This window comes from Lissotriton vulgaris, chromosome 6 (assembly GCF_964263255.1).
Source record: "Lissotriton vulgaris chromosome 6, aLisVul1.2, whole genome shotgun sequence".
NCBI classification, from domain to species: domain Eukaryota; kingdom Metazoa; phylum Chordata; class Amphibia; order Caudata; family Salamandridae; genus Lissotriton; species Lissotriton vulgaris.
Window position 1 is genome coordinate 900,515,096 of NC_141694.1, and position 20,599 is coordinate 900,535,694.

General features: G+C 48.1%; 1 protein-coding gene across 1 annotated transcript in view; it reads left to right on the forward strand.

The window, feature by feature from the left end:
* Positions 1–20,599, forward strand: part of NPHP1 (nephrocystin 1) — a 699,686-nt gene that overhangs the window by 185,677 nt on the left and 493,410 nt on the right. Inside the window, exon 5 of the mRNA XM_086926892.1 lies at positions 2,147–2,399. Coding sequence (XP_086783018.1) covers positions 2,147–2,399 — 253 coding nt within the window. The remainder of the gene's footprint in view (positions 1–2,146; positions 2,400–20,599) is intronic.

The following is a 20,599-nucleotide window of genomic DNA, read 5'->3' on the forward strand; positions in this document are numbered from 1 at the left end:
TACTTCGACTGCTGTATATACTTAAATCTCTGGGTATGTTGTGTGGGTTGGTATAGTTTGTATAGTTATTGTAAATAATGAAGGTATAATTAATTAGGTATATTTGATTCCTTAGGAAGTATTTGTTTGAATTGCCCTAAAGTCCTGAAGAGGCCCGAAACAATAGAAAGGCCGAAACGCGTCAACTGCTTATTTACGGCATCAGCAAAAGATAAATTGAGATAAAGTACATGAAATTACAGGAAAGGAGCTGGATACAAATGGAGAAAAAATGAGATCTTCTTAAGCTCCATTAGACCTTGTGTTGGTGACCTAAGTATAGGGAATGAATGTATTGACATAATGATAGGTTAACATCCCTTTTTTGGAACTGATGATGGGCATTTGAACCATAAGTAAGGTTCTCTACTTCATGTTTGAATGTGTTTTGTGTTTGTAATTTGTACAAATATTGTATATATGTGTATATATATTTGTTAAATGTTTGTATATATATATATATATATGTGTTTTCAAAAATAAGAGGAGAAAGGAAAATATAATACAAGAATACATTTTTTCTGAGTCATTAATTTGACGAATTTGCATGTATAGGAATGAAGTTTATTGAAATGATAAGATTGATTTAATCTAATAGAATACATATTGTGTTAACACCTTCCATGCTATGGCTTTTCCCCTCCTGTGCTGGAAAAGCTCGAAAGGCATTATTTCATGACGAGCTCACCTTGTCATAAGCACAGCTCCAGTGTGCTTCATGACGAGCTGAGCTCGTCATGAGCATGGAAGGGGTTAAGGAAGGATAATTAATGGTATCTGTCCTACAATTAATACATAAAAAACTATACCGTGGGCATCGTATTTTTTCCTTTTTTTTACAGTCTGGATGGTAGCCCTGAATTTCAGGATGCCACCTCCACATCCCCATCCCTCCTGTTCACAGGTGTTTCATGAAACACTGTAACAATAAATATTACAAATTGGTGAAGAGTCCAAAAAAGAAAAATCCAATAACACTTTTTCAACTTTATCAAAGAGCATTATCGTTCCACATTGGTAGTTCCAGAGAACGATCAACTCTTCATACGGGGTGCAAAAATAGAAAGACCATTCAGAAATGGACCATCTCACAATGGATTGTGCTCTGCATTAAAATGTGCTGCACATTGGTCAAGAAGCAACCCCCCTGATGGCTTGTGTGCTCATTCCACCAGAGCCATGGCTGCCTCCACAGTGCTGGCTCGTGGTGTTATCGTCCTGGACATTGGTCAGGCTTCAACGTGGGTATTTCTGCACACGTTTACTAGGCACATTTGCCTGGACAGGTAGGTCCATAGTGATGGACACTTTGGCCGCTTGTTTCTGCAGAACTTCTTGGCCTAGTCTGTTTGCAGACCCACCTCTAGGGAGATATTGCTTGGGTATCTATTATAAGGTAAGGAACGTGCAGCAAGACATTTCTGTCAGATAAACAAGTTACTTACCTTTGGTAACGCCTTATCTGGTAGAGACTTTATCTACCTGCAGAATCATTTAGGCCCTCCAAACCTCCACACTCTGCGAATGGATTTTTCCTTATAGGGTACCCCTTATGAGGTCCTTAGTGTCTGCACACTGGTCCACCAGTAAGCTTTATGGTTCTGCGCTTCTGGCATGAAAAGGTTGTGAAAAATAACTGTGCTCTGGGTTAGCGCCTATATAGGCCCTGTGCGCGTCACTTCTGATGCGGACGAGGCCGCTGATGCAGAGCCAAACTATGCCATCTACCCTACTTGCACTTGCAGAGGTACTACTTGAAAAGTTTCTGGATCCAGTCTCATGCCTGGGGAGTATTCTAAGGTAAGGAATCTGCAGATAGATTGAGTTACAAAGGTAGGCAATTTCTTCTTCCTGCCATATTAACACAGACAACCAAAATCATAATACTTCATGCATTTCACATTCATAAATAGTGGCCGCACCTTCTGTGAATTAAATTCTTGCTTTACATTTGTTATTTTTGTTTATGTGGAGTAAAGTATATAAGACTTTTGGCTTCTTTGATGTGTAATTGAATCTCATTGATTGTATTCTTTTTACAATATTATGTATTTGTTGAATTGTTTCAAAACATGCAACTTTGTGATCGACTTGCATTTCTGGATAGAGATGAAAAATCTAATGCAGCAAAGAAAGAAGAAGAAAGGGAGGATGATGAGGAGGAGGGAGTGACAGAAGAGGAAGATGATGAAGAGGAGGAAGATGAGAGTGAAAATGAGGAGGAGGAAGAAGATGAAGTGGATGAGGAAGATGATGATGAAGATGATGATGAGGCAGAGGATGAAGAACAAGCCAATATCAAAGAGTACACTGCTGTAGGTGATTTTCATGCCCAACAAGAAGAGGATCTCACAGTTAAGGTAAGTGTACAACTTGAGCTGTTCTTACTCTGTAAAATGAACATTTTCTTCCATTTAATGCCTTTAACAGATTTACAAGCAAATGTTGTTATTCACCTTTGAGAATCTTTGAATCGTCTGCAATGTGTATGTAGCAGTATGGCTGTGTAGCCCTCCAGTCTTTGAAGCTTTGTTGTTTACTTCATGTACTAGGTGGCAACTTTATGTCCTGTCCGTGGATGTCATATCAGATTCTTTCTTTATATGATTGCCATGAAAATTGTGTGTCAGAGAATTCAGCCCTTTTGATTTTGAATCCAGCATTCTTCAAAAGAGAACACTTTGCTATCATGGAGACATTCAAGAAAGGGCTTCAATATGACTGCAGAAACTGCATGTTTTTCAGCCCTGATGCTTTCAGGCCAATTAAAAACTTGAATCGAATATTCTTGTTTAATCTGCAGGATTCTGATTTTAGAGACATTAACATTTAATAGACAGTCGCGCATAATGTTGTTTTAGAGATATTGTACACAAATGAATCAAAGGAATATAACCTTGGAATACTCTTACTCATAATGCATTTAGGGCCTGATTACGATGTTGGTCAAAGTTACCTACGACTGACACAGTGGTGGATTGAGAACCGACCAGAGGTCGGGCTGTTTTGACCGCCTAATTTGGATACTTCTGCACATGGTGCAGTCGGAAACATCCATTATTCAATGCAAGCTTGTGCGGCTGGCGAAAACCGTTCACAGCACAAGCTCCCATTGAAAAGTGGAAGTTTCTAAACATCGCTGCACCATGTGACAGGCACTGTGAGGTGCGGGAATGTTGAGGCGGGCACCTTTGGACACAACCGTAGGCCTCGGAGGTATGCAGGCCCTGCTAGGGGCCTCCAAAGTCTCTTTCTGCCAGCCTTTCCATTTCAGAAAGGCTGACATGGAAAGCCTGTTGGAGACCAACATCATAATCCTGACTTCGGAAACAACGTCTGTAAGGAATTATAAGGCCTATTCGACCGACTGACGGGCTCCTTGAGCCAGTTGGAAGCATGTCAGATTGACTGGCGGGTTTACAGTCTGACTGCCGACATTGTAATTCAACGGTCGGAATCTAAACCTACCATGTCCGTGTGTAAGTCTCTGACAAGCGATCGGAAGCTCACCCACCGACATGGTAATCTAGCCAGAATTCATTCTTTATCTTTTAAAAAAAATTAGAGCTAAACATGTACATTATTTTATGCAATAATATGCTTTATTCATCTCTAAGCAGGAAGACCAGATCCATGGGAAGATTTCTGAGTCGGCTGGTCTGATATGAGTACAGAGCTCATTGAAAGGTCTTAGCAAAAATGAAAATAAAGGAGTTCTACAATAATTCCTCTGCCCAGACGTTCTGCCTCCAAACTTTAATCTGACCTTCAACACACATGAGTTTGTTGGCTAGGGTGAATGAAATGATGCCCTCTTTAGCCATTTTTCCTGATTCATTTGGTCTCTGAGTTGAGGTTGTTGATTATCCATACTTGGTTAGGGTTCGTTTGCCCAGTTACAGTGATCTCTCCATCATTGACATTCACCCTTTCATTGTTGAGAAAGTTGCCATCATCAAAGAACACCACTTGCATCAAGATAATAACCAGACATCACAAGAACCTCATCAACTAGCAGGTGACTGAAAAGTATAGAAATGTATAGAAAGAAGTATTTTTTCATCTCTACCTCAGGTGATACCTGTACGGTCCCCTAGTGTAGAATAATTCAGGTGAGATGTTTGTTTGGGTACAAAGTCACACACCATTTCTATAAATTACACATTATGCGATTATGATTGAGTATTCTTTTTCTGTCGAGTATGCACTTAGGCAAATAAAGTGACATGAGCTACCAGCTAATGACATTTTGCTACAAAACATAACTTTGTGAAGTGCTGACTTTTATATTTGTCATCAAATAAACAGTGCATATAAACAGTGATTTGCCACAATTTTGTGATCAGCTTGACCCCACCATCAGACGGTGGGATCAAGGGAGCGACCCTTGACCCCACCAGGTAGGTTGCTCCACACAGCACCGCCTGTGTCTCCCTGCCCCAGCTGCCGCTGCTGAGGAAGTTCGAGGCCCTCCACCACCCGCAGGCTACCACCTGCGCCTCATCCCTGATAGCCAGTGGTAGGCCGTAGGTAGGTTTGTTCATCCTTCGCTTTATTGCTTTTATTGTATTGCCTGTATTTTCATTGTAGTGTCTGTGACTGCTGTTATCTGTCTTCCCCCGCTGCCTGTACGTGGTCCGTGCCCCTTTTTCTTCCCTCTGTTCCCCTTGCTGTCCCCGTGCTCTCTCTGCCCGGTCTTTCCTTCTGTACCCCTCGCTGCCCCCGTGTCTCTGCCCGGTTTTCCCTTCTGTTCCCCTCGCTGCCCCCGTGACTCTGCCTGGTTTTCCCTTCAGTTGCCCTCGCTACACCCATGCCTCTCTGCCCGTTCTGCCTTCTGTTCTTATTTGCCCCTGTATTTCTGTGTTCTGTATTTGCCTCTGCCACTCGTTTTCCGGTAATTCTGTGCCCTTTTGCCTTATGTGCCACTCGTTTTTCCCTAGTTTTTGTGCCCCTTTTGCATTTTGTTCCACTCGTTTTTTGTGCCCGTCTGCCTTCTGTGCCACTCATTTTTTCCCTCGTTTTTGTGCCCCTTTTGCCTTCTGTTCCACTCGTTGTTTGTGCCCTTCTGCCCTCTGTTCCACTCGTTTTTTGTGCCCTTCTGCCCTCTGTGCCACTCGTTTTTACCCTCGTTTTTGTGCCCCTTTTGCCTTCTGTTTCACTCGTTTTTTGTGCCCTCCTGCCTTCTGGGCCACTCGTTTTTCCCTTGTTTTTGTGCCCCTTTTGCCTTATGTTCCACTCGTTTTTTGTGCCCTCCTGCCTTCTGGGCCACTCGTTTTCTCTCGATTTTGTGCCCCTTTTTCCTTCTGTTACCTTCGATGTCCCTCACCGCCCTCGCCGCTGCGTCTCCTGCGGCCCCGTCCCCTGACGGCCCACTACCCATTCGCTGCCCCCCGCCTCCCGCCTGCTCCCTCCTCCCTCCCACCTCCCCATATATGTCGGCCGATGTGCGGCCTCGCCGCCGCCGCGCCGAAGGCGCGCCTAAGGCCGACTTGTCTGCACCCCTCTGCACCCGTCCGCGCCTGGACCGCGCCCAGCGCCAGAACCCCTGGCCCCCGCACCCACCACGACGACTGCCGCCACTACGACGCCAGCACTCTGCACGCTCTCAACTCCGGATGGAGCCACACTTGCTTCAAGGCCGCCCGCAACGCACACACAGCCCCTTCACCTGCCGAAACTGCAGCTACACCAGCCTCAGAGCCAACGAACCACCCGCCAAGAAAGACCCCAACCACCTCCGATGCATACTACTGAACACCCGCTCCGCACGCAAGCATGTCGTCGAGCTCTGGGACCTGCTCGACACAACATCCCCAAACGACGCCTTCCTGTCAGAAACCTGGTTTAATGACTCCTCCGCACCCGACATAGCCATAGCCATCCCAGACGACTACAAGATCACCCGCAGAGACCGCACCAACGGAGTCGGAGGAGGAATCGCCATCGTCCACAAGAACGCGCTCCGCACTGCCGAACACATTCATTTCCAGATCCACACAGACCCTAACTCCACCCTCAGAGGCACCCTCGTCTACCGACCCCCCCGGACCCCGCCCCCAGTTCAGTTACTCCATCGCACGCCCTGACCTCCACCACTACATCCTCCTCGGAGACCTGAACTTTCACCTTGAGAACAACAACTGCAACAACTCAACAACCCTGATCGATAACCTCGCCAACCTCGGACTGAAGCAACTCATCACAACGCCCACCCACTCCGCCAGCCACACACTCAATCCTGTTTTCTCAAGCCTGCACGGCTCTGTCAGCCACACCACCGAACTTCTCTGGACCGACCACCGCTGCATCCACTTCTTCTTCACGAAGCCCACCACAGACCACCTCACCCAACAGATCCCCCGCCGCTGCTGGAGCAAAATCACCGAAGACCAACTACGCGCAAACCTCGCTCTCAGCCCACCCATCGAATCCTCCAACACTGACGACGCTGCCCACAGCCTCAGACGCTGGATCGAGGACTGCGCCAACACCCTCGCCCCGCTGAAAAAAAAACCTACAGAGACACCAGCAAGAGGGCCAGTTGGTTTACCCCAGAACTCCTAGCCTCCAAGCAAGCCTGCCGGAAACTAGAGAAGAAATGGCACAGTGAACATACTCCGGACAGCCACACAGCACACAAGGACACCATCCGCAACCACCACCACCTCATCAGGGTGGCCAAGAGGACCTCCTTCAAAGACCGCCTCGACAACAACGCACACAATAGCAAGGAGCTCTTCAACATCATAAAGGAACTCTCCAACCCCAGCTCCAACACCAACGACATCCCGCTGTTGCAAGCCCTGTGCGACACTATCGACCACGACCCCCTGCTAGCCTGGGCCAGCGTGAGCATCGATGACACCATCAAGACCATGCACACAATCCACTCCGGCTCTCCATCAGACCCATTCCCGCACCACGTCTTCAACAGAGCAAGCAGCTCTATCGCACCCCACCTGCGCAACGTCATCAATCTCTCCCTCGAGACCGCGACCTTCCCAGAGATCTGGAAACACGCCAAGATCAACGCCCTACTCAAACAACCTAAGGCAGACCCACGAGACCTCAAGAACTTCCGGCCCATCTCTCTGCTCCCCTTCCCGGCCACGGTCATCGAGAAAACAGTCAACAGACAGCTAACCTGATACCTCGAAGAAAACAGAATCCCGGACCCTTCCCAGTCAGGGTTCCGCAGCAACCACAGCACCGAGACTGCCCTCATCGCCACCACCGATGACATCCGGACCCTGCTGGACAACGGCAAGACCGCAGCAGTCATCCTCCTAGACCTCTCTGCCTCCTTCGACACCGTCTGCCACCGCACATTACGCGCACGCCCCCACGCCGCAGGGATCCGAGACAAGGCTCTGGATTGGACCACCTCCTTCCTCTCCAGCAGAACTCATAGCGTCCGCCTCCCCCCATTCCATTCCAAAGCCTCCGAAATCATCTGCGGCGTACCCCAGGGATCCTCCCTCAGCCCAAGGCTGTTCAACATTTACATGGCCCCGCTCGCACACGTAGCCCGACCTCAACATAATCTCCTATGCATACGACACTCAGCTGATCCTCTCCCTCACCAAGGACCCCATCACCGCCAAAGCCAACGTCCACGAAGGAATGAAGGCCGTCGCCGACTGGATGAAGACCAGCCGTCTGAAGCTGAACTCGGACAAGAAGGAGGTCCTCATCCTCGGCTCCAACCCTTCAACCTGGAACGACTCCTGGTGGCCGACGGCACTTGGGGCAGCCCCGACACCCACCGACCACACGCGCAACCTGGGAATCATCCTCGACTCAACGCTCTCAATGACCAAGCAAGTCAACGCCGTCTCCTCCTCCTGCTTCAACAGCCTCCGCATGCTCCGCAAGATCTACAGATGGATCCCGACAGATACAGGAAAGACAGTCACCCAGGCCCTCGTCATCAGTAGACTCGACTACGGAAACGCCCTCTATGCGGGAGCCCCGACCAAGCTCATCAAACGACTACAGCGCATCCAAAACGCCTCGGCGTGACTGATCCTCGACGTACCACGCCACGGCCACATCACCCCCCACCTGAGAAACCTGCACTGGCTCCCCGTCAACAAGAGGATATCCTTCATGCTCCTCACCCACGCACACAAGGCACTCCACAAGACCGGCCCAGCCTACCTCAATAGACGGCTCTCCTTTTACATCCCCAACTGCCAGCTACGCTCTGCCGACTTCTCACTCGCTACCGTCCCGCGCATCCGAAGAACAACCACTGGTGGGAGATCCTTCCCCCACCTCGCCGCCAAGACATGGAACACTCTCCCACTGAGCCTACGACAGGCCCAAAACCTGCTAACCTTCAGGAGGATACTCAAAACCTGGCTGTTCGATCAGTAGCCCCCCCCCAGCGCCTTGAGACCCTCGCGGGTATGTAGTGCGCTTTACAAATGATTGATTTATTGATCAGCAAAGTATATTACATCATTGATTATACAGACTAAATTCCCTCGTAAAGTTCACACATCTATGGTAGTCTGGACTCCAGACATTCAGGGCAGCATTTCCATTGTTATTTTTACCAGATGTTTGTATGGGTGTACAATAAGACCAAAGAGGTACATGTGTTTAAAAAAAATTTTGGGGGGGGGGGAACTATAACACAATGGTGCGCTGACAGCATGGCAGTGGAAGAGCTAATGCAGGAGAAAGATGTGAAACTGAAACAATACTCCAATGGCACGATGATTTTGAAATCTGATCTTCGCAGTAGGATTGCAGGGATTGTACAGTAGCGGCCCGTGGTGGGAGTGCTGCCGGGCGCCAACGTGGGGCGGGGGAGGGGCAGGGTGGGGGTAGTAAACTGCACAATAGGGCCACACAGAGGTAAATACACAAACAAATAAATAAAACGAATTTCGTTGCACGCGCTGCATCGCCAAATGCACTCCCACCACGGAACGCTACTGGGATTATATCAACCACAACCCTGCTTTTGAATTTAGCAGCTTGACTTGTGAGGTTCTTTTACTTGGACACTATTAGATAGAATGGGGATCCTAAGACTAGCCGGAGTTTCCTAGACAAGAGTCACTATGAGAAGAAACCGGAATGCTTCACTGTATAGTGCTTCCAAACAATTTAAAATTGTATCTATGGCTATCCAAAACATCGGGCCTGATTCAGATCTTGGCAGATAGATTATTCCATAACAACGGTGACGTATATATCCTGTCCGCCGAAATATAAATCACATTATATCTTGTGGGATTTATATTTCTGCGGTTGGGATATCTGTCACCATTGTGATGGAGTAACCCTTCCACCAAGATTAAAATCAGGCCCTTAGCCTTACTTGCTATCTTCTGCTAATATGGGTCCTTCAAATTATTTGATTCAAAGTACACTTGGCAGATAAAACCAGCTAAAAATACAATGTGGACTTGGGTATTAATTAACAGAGAGATGAAACACGAATTTTATTAAAGTACTTCTAGAAGCCATTGGTACTTAGCCAATTGTCGATATAGCCAACTCTTTCCTTAGATTTCCTAGGAACTGAATGCTTTCCTCACAAAGCTGATGAGTTCATTATTCAATCTAGCCCATGTGTCATTGTGAGCAAAGGTTTTTCTCATGGTAAGAGGTGTTCCTGGTGTTGCTGATAATCTAATCTTGTTGGCAGCGATAACAGACTGATATGCTATCTGGATTTTTAATCCAGTATGGCGCACAAGTAGTTTAACTTTACGCCTATACAATTAAAGCCCCTGAGATTACTCCTCTTTTTAAATGTACTTACTTGCCTATGCATTTTTAATGGCTCATTTGAGGAGTCTCCATGTACTTGCAAGATAGTTTCAGCAGCTTGGTCTCCGCCTTATCACTCTGCATCAGTTTTCTCCATGCCACTTCAGAGGCTAAAGTTATTTGCCTGAATAAACTATCTGTCTTTTCTGTAGTGCCAGGGGTTGTTTTTGGGTCTCCAATTCAGTGCACAATTTAGGCTGTGTGAAATAATGAGAGGAGATGATTGCATAATTGTACCAGTTAATTGTTGGGGGCTTAATAAGGATGGAAGACAAAGCAACAGCGAGATCTCAGAAATGTGGTGAACAGCTTTACTGGTGCTGGCTTTTATGACACTTTTGAGGCTAACATAGCACCACCAGGAGGACTTGTCAGATATACACCCTGCTCACCCAATGCAGTCTTCCTGGATTTGACCTTTGGGTAGTTGTAATTGTGTGATGTAGGTTCATCACTGCAAATCTATCTTCCAACTATAACCAAGGCCCAGAAAATGTAAATATAATTAATCTGCCCCCTTATCTAGTCAGTTGTGTTGTAGACCTCCCCTTTTCTCGTTGGTGTTCTGTTGGCCAAGTTGATGATGGTGTTCTTTATTTTTGCAACATGTTTGCAGACTGTGACATTTCTATTTTGCCTCCTTCCGCAAAATTCATTTCATTGTGTTTGCAGGCATCCTATGTGGACAGATAAAATAACAGGAGTCTTTAAATGCATTATGGACTCTGCCACTGAGTGACTTATTCCCACAGGCTACATATGATGTGTCCCAGGTAGTACTGAAAATATTGAGGGATTTATGTATATGACTTCAGATAGTGTCTATGTTAGTGCACTCTAAGAGTACATTCTATGCATTCAGCTGAAACTATAAGTTGTACACCACTATCATGTCTTTACTCCACTATAGGCTTACGTTTTTCAAATAAGCGCCTTCTGTTACTGTGATTAGGACTTTAAATTAGCTGCCTTTTAAGACAAAAAAGTGGTGATGGCGATACTCAGATGCTAATACATCTTCCCAGACTGCAAAATCGTACCGTAAGTTGCGCTTCCTCAATAGTTATTAATTCACTGAGTTGCTCATCAGCAATATCTGAGACTTCTTGGTTTTAGTTGAAGCGCCTCATCTCTCTTGCTGCATAATCACCATCATTTGACCGCCAGATACTTTTATGATCACCGTCCTTGCCTTTCTTCGCATTTGAAAACGTTTTTCTCCATTGCTGGTTTGTGATGCAGTGTTGTTATCCAAACCCAACCTCCTGAGAAATATTGAAGGGTCCTGCTGCTGGTATTAAGCATAGGCCAATTTGGCACTGAAAGTAATTACCTTAAAATGAAAGACAATCCCACAGTCTCCAACACAGCTGTTCCCTTGACCTATGAAGAATGCAGTTTTTAAAAAAGTGAGACCTAGTGTACCCTACGGACGAGCTCAGCAGACAGCAATTACTACCACACGCACACACCCAGAGCCACACACACACACACCCAGAGCCACACACACACCGAGAGCCAGCCACACACACACACACCCAGAGCCACACACACAGACACCCAGAGCCACACACACACAGAGCCACACACACACACCCAGAGCCACACACACACACACAGAGCCACACACACACACCCACCCAGAGCCACACCCACCCACCCAGAGCCACACACACCCACCCAGAGCCACACACACCCACCCAGTGCCACACACACCCACCCAGTGCCACACACACCCACCCAGTGCCACACACACCCACCCAGTGCCACACACACCCACCCAGAGCCACACACACTTAGGAGAGCAAGCACAGCGAGGGGGCAGGGAAGCAAGCACAGCGAGAGGGCAGGGAAGCAAGCACAGCGAGGGGGCAGGGAAGCAAGCACAGCGAGGGGGCAGGGAAGGAAGCACAGCGAGGGGACCTAGGTCCTGTTATCGTGTTGTGTGACACAGCGCTTAGTAGTGTGATGGATGAAGAAGTGTGAGAGATAGGAGCGCAGTTTACGGTTTTCAGTAAGCTGGCAGCTTTCAGCCGCTCCACATGTCCCTTTTTTGGTATTTCTTATGTTCGTAGTCCTATGTTCGTAGTTAACTGGAAATGTTACTTAAGACAATGAGGACGACCAAGTGTAAGAGTCACATGTCATCCACACTGGTAGGTATTAGATGTTAAGAGTGCTTGTTCTGGAAGAACAAAGTGGCAGATTTAATAAGTTTTCTCACAGTATAGCAAACAAAGTTGCTGCTCTGTTTTGCATGAAATGGAGAGAGCACAACACCACCAAATCTACTAAGATATATCAGCACTAGAGGAGAGACCAACAGCACCATATCACAAGAGATATGATGCTGCTGTGGTCTCTCCTCTAGTGCTGGCAAACCTTAGGCTGCCTTGCGCCAATGTACACAGCCTTGCACTGCAGTGCAAGGGTGTGTGCATGCTGTCAAGCATATTTTTTTTATACTTTTGGCACATAATTATTTGCCTTGACAAAGTTAAACAGGTTACCACTTTGTATGTGTGTTGTAAGGTGAAGCACACGTGGAAAGGTTTAAAAGATTTGGAGAAAATAAATATTTACTCCAACTTTACCCGTGCATCAAGGAGCGTAATTTTTGGATGCATATCCCTTTCAACCAATGTAAGTTTATTAGAATCAAAATCTTTGAGTGGGTGCAAAGGCACGTCTCCTGGGTGCAAAGTAGCGCACAGTGCTACTTTGTGTTGCTTTAGGGCTACTTTCCAACCTATTTTAGGATTTGCACTGGAAAGTAAACCCCAAAAACAAAACTTTTGTGATGTAAACTAGGCGCAAAGTGTTAGAAAATCCGTCCCATGAACTCAAGATTCGAAATGTAACACAATTTGGGGTGATATTACTAATAAAATGGTATTACTAGCCAAAGGAACCCTTTTGAGCAATCTTAGAATAACAACAGAATGAGGAAAAACAATAAGGTTCTAAACATTTGCTTGCAATCTGCATGGAGTGCTTTGATGCCAGCTCATAGCTCAGTGTGCTATATTACAAGAATTGTAACTTACGAATTTCAAGTAACAAAAGGTTTTCTGTGACAAAAGCAGTAACCCACTCAGCTAGCTACATAACATTTAAATCTGCGAGCTGCATGATACACTTTGTGCTTTGCAGTGGGAACATTAACCCTATTTTATCACGAGTCAGATCTGTGAGTAGACAAATCACTAATTTCTCCATCAAGTTCATTAATCACCTGATTTATCACTCCTTTGTTATTATCCCCTGATGAGTGTACACAAAGATCCTGCAGGCTGCTCCTATCTCGCATCAGCCTGTCATGCAACGGGTGCCCCCTCGGAACCAGTCGCACCACCCTAAAGCTGGCACTAATGGGCCTCACTGAAGCAGAGCACCCTCTCCATCCTCCTGTGTCTCCCGACCGGAAGTTAACAGTGGCCACTTTAACAAGCTCCGCCCAGACTAATACTGTGGCTGGAGACGGGCATGGGCTGCGGGCAGAGGTATGCCCAGCAACTGCCCCGTCTCTGCGGCGCCACGGGACAAGCAGATACTTCTCCCCTAGCGTCTTTTCTGCCCTTCCAGGCCCTTGCTCACCCCTCCAAAACTGCCCCTGACCCACAAATCAAAGCAGCTGGTAAATGTCAGCGGAAATGACCGGTTATGATAATGTGGCTCAGAAATGGCGGCCGACTCATTTCGAAGCCCTATATCTGCAGATATAACATGTGGCAAAGCAGACGAGCGGGAGAATACTTTCATGGTCGCCTTATCCCTCCCACCAAACAGGGCCCTTGAGAATGTGGAACGGAACATTAAAAAAGCAATGGAGGGGGGGGGTGGGAACGGAGACACGGACAGCGGGAGGGGGGTTCAGGGGAAGGCAGGACAGCAAGCACGAACAAGGGGGGGGGGGCAGGACAGCAGCAAGCACTTATCCCTCTCACCAAACAGGGCCCTTAAGAATGTGGAACGGAACATTAAAAAAGCAATGGAGGTGGGGTGGGAACGGAGACACGGACAGCGGGAGGGGGGCCGGGGGAAGGCAGGACAGCAAGCACGAACAAGGGGGGGGGCAGGACAGCAGCAAGCACTCACCAGAGGACGACTTCTTCCGGCGGCGGTCGGGGCAAATGACAAAATAAAAGTCTGCAAAAAAAAAAAAGTAAACGCCCACCGCCGCAATGACGTTCACAAAGGGGCGGAGAGCGAAAAAATCAACGGAACGCCCACGAATCTGCTCGGACAATGACTGACGCATCTCTGTTCCAATGTCTAGCCTCCATTTATGGAGCTAGCCAATGGAACAGAGAGGCGGGTTAAAGCCCCATACTGAATCTCAAAAGATTTCGCCTGCGCGAACACTGCTGCGCAGTGACGCCAGGCAAAACCTAAAAGGTGTACCATCGTGATCCAGCTATACTACCACCTCTACAAAGTCTGCAGTCAGATTTTATTTGTGCGCATGGAAAACAGGAACCCATATGTCATTTAAGAACCCCTAAAACTTAAATAATGCTGTAAATAAATCAAGACTCCTTCACACCACACTAGGCTACATCCTGTTATGTTTGTTAATGAAACCTGGACTTAAGTTCTTTACCCACAATATTGAGGAGCAATTGAGTCGATCAAGGTCCCAGTTCAACTCTACCTTCCTTTTGAAGTCATTACTCATGCCAAATACCTCTTTTAAGGTTCGCGTCATCCCACCCGTGAGTATAAATACCACACTTTTCAAATATCCCGAATCGTCTCATTATGAGTTCCCCTGATATAGATGTGAGGATACCGGATGGGTGGATCTCTGATTCTGCATGGTATTCTCACACCTCTACTTGGGGATTAGGATATTTCTCGCCTGGAATGGGAAATAACAATAGGACCTGGTAGTACTTGGTCCAGTTTTATTTGTTTTGCCCCTTCAGTGGAAATAACAGGCCTATGTCCACACACTTTTACCACCTGTTTGGAGCATGTGTTAAATTATTGGGATACATTTTTGTATCTGTGGTGGTTTGGGGGCAACATTGGTGGGAGAAAATAACTGTTTAGTTCCAGCTGGGGGGGGCGCCTTTTCTGTCCCCCATACTACAATTTGCACATTGCTATATGTGGGGCTGGTGCAGCAGCTTCCTGGAGCTGTGCTAGCAAGTTTGGGCCTGTAATTTATGGACTGAATACTTCCAGGCCTGAAGACACCAGACAACTTGTAGTTGCCTGGACCGGTATATAAACTGCCGGTAAAGTACCCAATCATCAACTTTGTGCCCATTTGAGCCTCCAAAAACATGTCCATAGATGGAAAAGGATTTTTAAACAACACCCTGCCAAGACATTGCAGCATCTCCCACAGAAAGGAAACCTGTAGGTAATTTTAAGTCTGTAGCATGTGTTGCTGTAGATCAACATGCTCTGCATACTCCTGCTGTCTAGTGTTGGACTTGCATGTTTGCAGTTTGTTTATCTTCTAAGAATTCTCTAGAGTCACAATGTATGTGGTAACTCCTCCTTATGCCTGCATTAAGCCTAGGCACCGACTCCATTTCAGATTTTTCGTCTTCAGGTTTGACCGTGATGACTGGGGCTCCAGGAATAAGGTACCCTTCAACAGTTTCTCCACCGTTCCTGGTCTTCTTTTTACACTGTTTAGAGCAGAAAATTACACATTACTCCAGACTCACTACTAAGACCTTCATGACAGCGATTGTTGAGATTCTCCACCATGGAGCTGCATGCTCTAAAGACCCTGATGCTCCTACTTCATTTCCTTTGCAAGTGATTGAATGGACCCTGTTTCAACACTGTCCCCGCTATAATGCAAAATCTACCTAGTCTGACCCCCCCTGGGTGTGTAATTTGTGTTTGTTGCTTCGACACAACAACACCAAGTGTGAGGCTTGCCTGGCCTTCAGGTCGATAAAGACTCCTTGTCACTAAAGGGATAGATGTAGGGCACAACATAAAATGTATAGACACTCCACTGAAGACACCCCAGAAATATTGGGGTAAGAAACCTATGGCACTGAGGACATCAAGGAAGTTTGGTCCTCGGACATTCCTACCTACCAACCGAATCGAGAGGTGGGTTTCTCCTCTTGTTCTGAAGAAGAACAATCCCACCTCAATGTTGAGGGAACTTGACCACGTGGTCGAACAGCAATTCAGGATCGGAGTGTAGCAGACACTTAAACCAAGTCCACCAAAGTCCCTGGGGGAGAGGCGGAGCACCACCATCAAGGGGGTCGGGCCATTAGCCCCTTGAAGTTGGGACTGCCCTCCAGGGCACCACATGGCTCTGGAACAGGTTGAATTCATGATAATCCAATGGAGCTGTAACCTCCCTCATTCACGGGAAGATGTCAACCTCTTAGTCACCAAAGCCCATGCCAATGTTGAAAATACCAAAACACCACCTTTGGCTCCGAAACAGCGGGACCGGAGACCTACTTCAACACCAATGTTGCCAACTCCAAAGGTGTCGCTTCCGAGGGCCACACCTTTGACCTTTGACGTCGCAAACCACCTGCTAAGAAAGCCCTGACGGGTCAAAGCAACCAATCCTTAAACGTCTCCAAGTGAAGCTTGATGCCCCGGAAAATAGACTGTATTCATCCAGAGACTTTATGGTTTACTACTAAAGCACCCCCAAAGTGGTTGATACCCGGCCTACCACCTAAGCAGAAACCAACTTTTGAGGAGGACTTAGCTTTGGTGCCAGCACCGGCTCCCAAGCACAAAAAGATGTACAAGGACAAGGACACAAGACCCTTTTGATTGTCTCCTTCCATTCCTCCTTCATCACTTCTGCTTTCTATCCCTCCTCTGCTACCTCCAGACACCATACTAAAGGCATATATACACCTCTGGGATCACCACAATACTCAGCTGAATCACATTGCCCATACCTCAAGGATCAGGCATATGACATAGCTGGAGAACCATGTGAGAGGGGAAACCCCTGGAATGATTATTCTGCATGCCGTCCTAGGTACCCTAACCCAGCTCTGTATCCCTCCAAACCATACACCCCCTCCCAGATGATACAACCTCATACCACGAGACAATCCAACGGGCAGCTCAATACCTTGAAGTAGACCTCCAGAGGAGGACGTGTTTTTTAGTCGAGAACCTCTCTAAGGCAGAACATACTATCCAGGTCCTACTCATGTTGAAGGGAATGCTAATACAAGCTCCAGAGCCCTTTAAGAACCAAGTCAGACCGAGGGTATCAACCCCTAGAGTGGAGTGTAAGTACAAGGCCTTACCTTCTGACCCGCCAGACAACAGGGGACATGTAGACCTGGACTCCTTAGTCGTCCACTCTGCACGTAAGTGTGCAAACTGTCGAGACGGTGGATGCGACGGAGACGCCCATCCACCCGACAAGGAGAGTAAGAAGTAAGACGCAGCTGGCAACACAGTGGCCACTGGGACAGCTAACCACTGCTGCATTGCCAGTTCTATTGGCCTACTAGCACAATATGATGGGGCCCATTGGAACCAAATGCAGGAGTTGCTTCAACACCTGCCGGCCAAGTACAAGCAAAGGGAAGAGGAACTGGTCAGAGAGGGCAAAACCATCTCTATTGCATGCAACAATACTTTTGCGCCCTTGATGCTGCAGACACCACGGCATGAGAGGTTATTACAAGGATCGTCATTCTCTGCCATCTATTGCTTTGTAACTCTGGTTTTAAATACGAGGTGCAACAACATCTACTTAATCTCCCCTTTGATGGAGAACATGTATTCGGGCCACATGTCGACCAAATGTTAGAAAAACGTTAAAAAGGATACTTATACTTCCGGCCGGGCAGTTGCGATCCGCCCGCCATCCAAAGCCCATTTACCCACCGCCACATTAACATGGCGGTGGGTACCACGGCGGACGTAAATTCCGTCCTCCGCTTTTCCGGGCGGAAAAGGCACATCCATATTATGTCGTCTGCGTGCTTGTGCCTTTCCATGGCGGAGACTCCGCCATGAAAAAGGCATACGGTAAATGGCTATGGGGGCCCCTCGCGGGCCCCTGGGGGGTGGGTGGTTGCACTTGGGAGGTATCCATGGTACCCCCCTACATTGGCATGCATATGGTGGCAGGGTGCTGCTTACAGCACCGTCCGCCGTAATGTAAAAGATACAGGATGCGACTGCCAGGGTGGCGGTCGCATCCTAATTGGCCCTGCGGGCCGCCGCACCTCTGGCCGTCGGTCCAGTTTTTCATTAGGATGGCGGGCAGACAAAGTCTGTTCGCCATCGTAATGGGGCCCTAAATTCGGTAAAAGTCAAACAAAGTGTCATGGCTTTCCAACAACTTGTCTCTCTTTTTCAACTAAATAATCAACTAACAATCTGAACAGTTATACAACTTTTTGGCATGCTGGCCTCCTGTATCACCATAGTACTCCATGCCAGAATTCCCCAGGTGTCCCCTTCAGCAGTGCCTTTCAGCACAATGGTGCCAAGCAGAGGGTCAGATGGAGGATCTAGTGTTTGTAAAGGCCAGTGTTCATTGCTGTTTTCGGTGGCGGCACAGCAGCAATCTGTTACAGAGCTAGCCTTTTCAAGACCATTTACTGTTGATCATCATCACCACAGACGCATTACAAGCAGGACGGGCGGCATATCTCAATTTCACAGCAGTACAAGTGTAGTGGGCACCACAACAGTAATACTACCACAGAAGCTACCTCAAACTCCTATGAATGCAGCTGGCCCTCAAACCCTCCCTCCCTCACATACAAGACGAGGTACTACTCGTCTGAACTGGCAACATGATAGCGATGTACCACCTACAGGCACAAGAAGGCACCCACTCTGCCCGTCTTTCCCTTCTAGCTCACAAGATCTAGATTTGGGCTCTTCGTCTCTGCATCAATTTGACAGCGGAGTACGTTTCAGAAGTGGACTATGACCTAGCAGATTTACTCAGCAGGTCACACCAAGAAGTCCATGAATGGGAACTCCTTCCCCAAGTATTAAACAGCTACTACAAATGCTGTGGCACTCCACAGATAGACCTGTTCGCACCCCAGAGAAAGCAAATGCCCAAACTTCGCCTCCAGGTTCACACGCCCACAGTCCAACGGCAATGCGATGTGGATGAACTGGTAAGGGATATTTGCTTGGGAAACATCCGTTACAACGCGGATGTTTCAACGCGGTGCTGTTACGACGCGTCCGTAACAACGCAAGTCGTTACCACGACTTGCGCTGGAGGGCGCTAGAAGATTAAAAATAGTAAATTTACTATTCCAACACCTTCCCTAGTGTCCACGGGGACTGGTGTTAGAATAGTAAATTATACTATTCGATATCCGCGCCCCCAACGCAAGTCGTGGTAACGACTTGCGTTGTTAGGGACGCGTTGTAACAGCACGCTGTAACCGTGGCAGTAGGGAGAGGCAGGAGACGTGTTTTTGTGATGGTATGAAGTGGTTTCATTTTGGACAAGAGTTGGTCAGTACACTTTAATCTTATACCAGACTTCCTGGGGGAACGACTTCTTTCTGTTCGACTCTTGGAAATAACACCTTCCTCCCTTCTTTTAGTTAATGTCCGTCTTCGTTCTCCCCCTTCAGGCTCCGTCTTGCCCTCCTCTCCGTCGGTATGTGGAAGAAACAAGAAAAGCACGTTAGGTTCACGGCCTTTCTCGGTGATAGCCAATCACCCGGTGGGGGCGGGAAGTGAGGGACGTCTTGTGAACACAACAAACACACGTGACTATGGTATTGGACTGTGCTCGTGACAAGGGGGGGGGTCTCTCAAGAGTTAACCCTGTGGTTTTAGTGATGCGGGGAAGGCTAGTATCGCCTTGTCCTCCTCCCCACCCAGCCCGCTATACGGGAACGTACCTCGCGAAGCTACGCCCCTCCGGGGGAGTGGCTGGGCGGATCGCGTTGTCGGTGGCCTCCCGGCTTCGATGATTCCTCCCTTCTCGCTCCGGCTGCTTCCTCCGCTCTCGCTCCGGCTGCTTCCTCTGCTCTCGCTCCGGCAGCTTCCTCTGCTCTCGCCGGCAGTTCCTCCTCTCCGGATTCTCCGTCCACAGGGATCGCTTCCAGACCCGCCTCCGGTTCCTGCCTGACGTCTGGATATGCCGCCTGGAGTCGGAGTCCTTCTCGCAGTCCCTGGATCTCTCTGTGCGTCTCCTCCTCCGTAGTCGGATCGCCCTGTGGGTCCCGTTGCTGCAGTCTCCACTCCAGCGAATCGTCTTCCCACCACTCGCCGCCTTCGTCCTCTGTGCTCCACGCCTCGCCGCTCCTCCTGCTGACCGCTCCTCCGGTGTATAGACACACCTCGTCGGGCGCACCTTCTTCTTTTAAGGCGGAGTCTGGCCACTCCTCCTCATGTCCATGTAGCCAGTTAAAGGGGCCGCCGTCCAGGTCCTCTTCGTCACAACTGTAGCGCTCTTCAACTCGGTGCCAAGAGGGCGGATCCTGGGTGGGCTGTGGAAAGAAGAGGGGGGGGTCACATGTTACTTGAACTCCAGGGGGCACCTCGGGCACCCCCTTACACACGCATTGTGACGGTACGCGTTGTACCGTCACCAATCCATTTGCTTACGCTTCTCCACCTCTCCTTCCTCTCGTGGTGTGGAAGATGCAGCAAATGTTCCAGAGACTCATCATTGTAACTCCCTTCTGGACCAGACAGTCCTTATACTCCACTCTACTCGAAATGTCCATCTGTCCCCACGAGAAACTTCCCTACAGGGCAGACATTCTAAGCAAAAACCAGGAACAGAGCAGAAGACCTCAAGACTCAAAAC